General features: G+C 38.5%; 2 protein-coding genes across 2 annotated transcripts; one reads left to right on the top strand and one right to left on the bottom strand.

Moving 5' to 3' along the window:
* On the top strand, nt 1-598 carry CBG26523 (the record flags this gene model as incomplete). The annotated part of the gene is made up of 2 exons (XM_045236333.1): nt 1-45; nt 476-598. The coding sequence occupies 2 exons, from the start codon at nt 1-3 to the stop codon at nt 596-598; spliced, it is 168 nt and encodes a 55-aa protein (XP_045099447.1).
* A 473-nt stretch (nt 599-1,071) lies between these two features.
* CBG26522 lies at nt 1,072-1,307 on the bottom strand (the record flags this gene model as incomplete). The annotated part of the gene is made up of 2 exons (XM_045236332.1): nt 1,072-1,209; nt 1,260-1,307. The coding sequence occupies 2 exons, from the start codon at nt 1,305-1,307 to the stop codon at nt 1,072-1,074; spliced, it is 186 nt and encodes a 61-aa protein (XP_045099446.1).

Raw genomic sequence — 1,307 nt, 5'->3', positions numbered from 1 at the left:
ATGAGTCAAAAGGAGAAAAAAGGAGCCGGAGTGGACCTTTTTAAGGTATTTATTTACTTTAGTATACATACTGTTTGATCTAGGTTAGAGTATACTGTACTTTTGGGAATCGAAAACAACAGGAACTGTTTAACAAAAATTTCTGATAATTTTAGTGCAAAAACCAAGTTTCTAGCTTGATTTTGAAGCGAGTTACAGTCAAAGGCGCAGTTAGCTAGAAGTGGTAAGCGGCGGGCGCGACAGCGCTGCTCCCTCCATCGGCTGGCGCGACAGTGCCTACCTGTCGCGCGCGCCGACAATCACCTCTCGCTGAGCGCGCCCCTGGCTGTAACTCGCTTCAAATTGAAGCTAGAGACTTGGTTTTGGCATTAAAATGTGGAGAAAAAATTGAAAAATAAGATGAACAAAGATTTTTTCAGCTTTATTTATTTGAAACTGAAAATAAATGCCTAAAATTGGAACAATATGTTTCCAGGTAAAACTCGAACCACCATCTTTGGATTCCGAGCAGTTTGGTGGGAGCAGAACTATAGTAACCCAAGGAGACGACAAGGATTCAACAAGGCACACCATCGAAGTGTTGTTGGATATTAGTTAGTTTATTTTTTTGAATTCTGAAACTGAAATTTTGAGGAAAAAATCTGAAAAAAAATTAAAATGTGTTTAATTTATAAACTATTATACATAGTTTATAAACCCTATAAATCTATAAACGTGTACAAATAGATCAACTAGATCTGACCATTTCCTGCTCTCTCTCTCTCTCTCTATTCCCTATGTGCCAGGAGGCGGCTGTTCAAATTTTGCCCTCTTTTTCCTCCCCTTCCCGACCCCATTTGCTTTTTATTTTGTGTTTAATTCTGAGTCGTTTGTACGTGGAAGTTTCCCCTTTTTTGGTACCGGAACTTTGGACTTTTAATGCTAACTTGACCTAATCGGAATCTTTTAATTTTTATTTGGTATGATTATAACAAAAATTTTTACACATTTTAGTCAAAAAATCAAATTACTAGCTCCATTTTGAAGCGAGTTACAACCCTTTTTGTTCCGAGGGCGTGGGAAGCTAGAGGATCAATAAATGGTTACCTTGAAACGGAGATTTCCTACTGGCGGCTCTGCGTATGGGATTCCGTGGAAGACGTCACACACTTCTCCTTTTGGAGTCTTGACACGAAAACTTTCGAGAAGTCCTTGTTGGACGCGGACAATCTATAATTAGAAATTTTAAAACCTGAAAATATATAATTGAAAAAACTGACCGAACTCTCGTCTTTTCCAGATTTCAAGTTTGAGAAGCAGGTGCCCAT

This window comes from Caenorhabditis briggsae (assembly GCF_000004555.2).
Source record: "Caenorhabditis briggsae complete genome, chrIV, whole genome shotgun sequence".
In the NCBI taxonomy this organism is placed as follows: domain Eukaryota; kingdom Metazoa; phylum Nematoda; class Chromadorea; order Rhabditida; family Rhabditidae; genus Caenorhabditis; species Caenorhabditis briggsae.
This window is presented reverse-complemented; position numbering and strand designations above follow the sequence as displayed.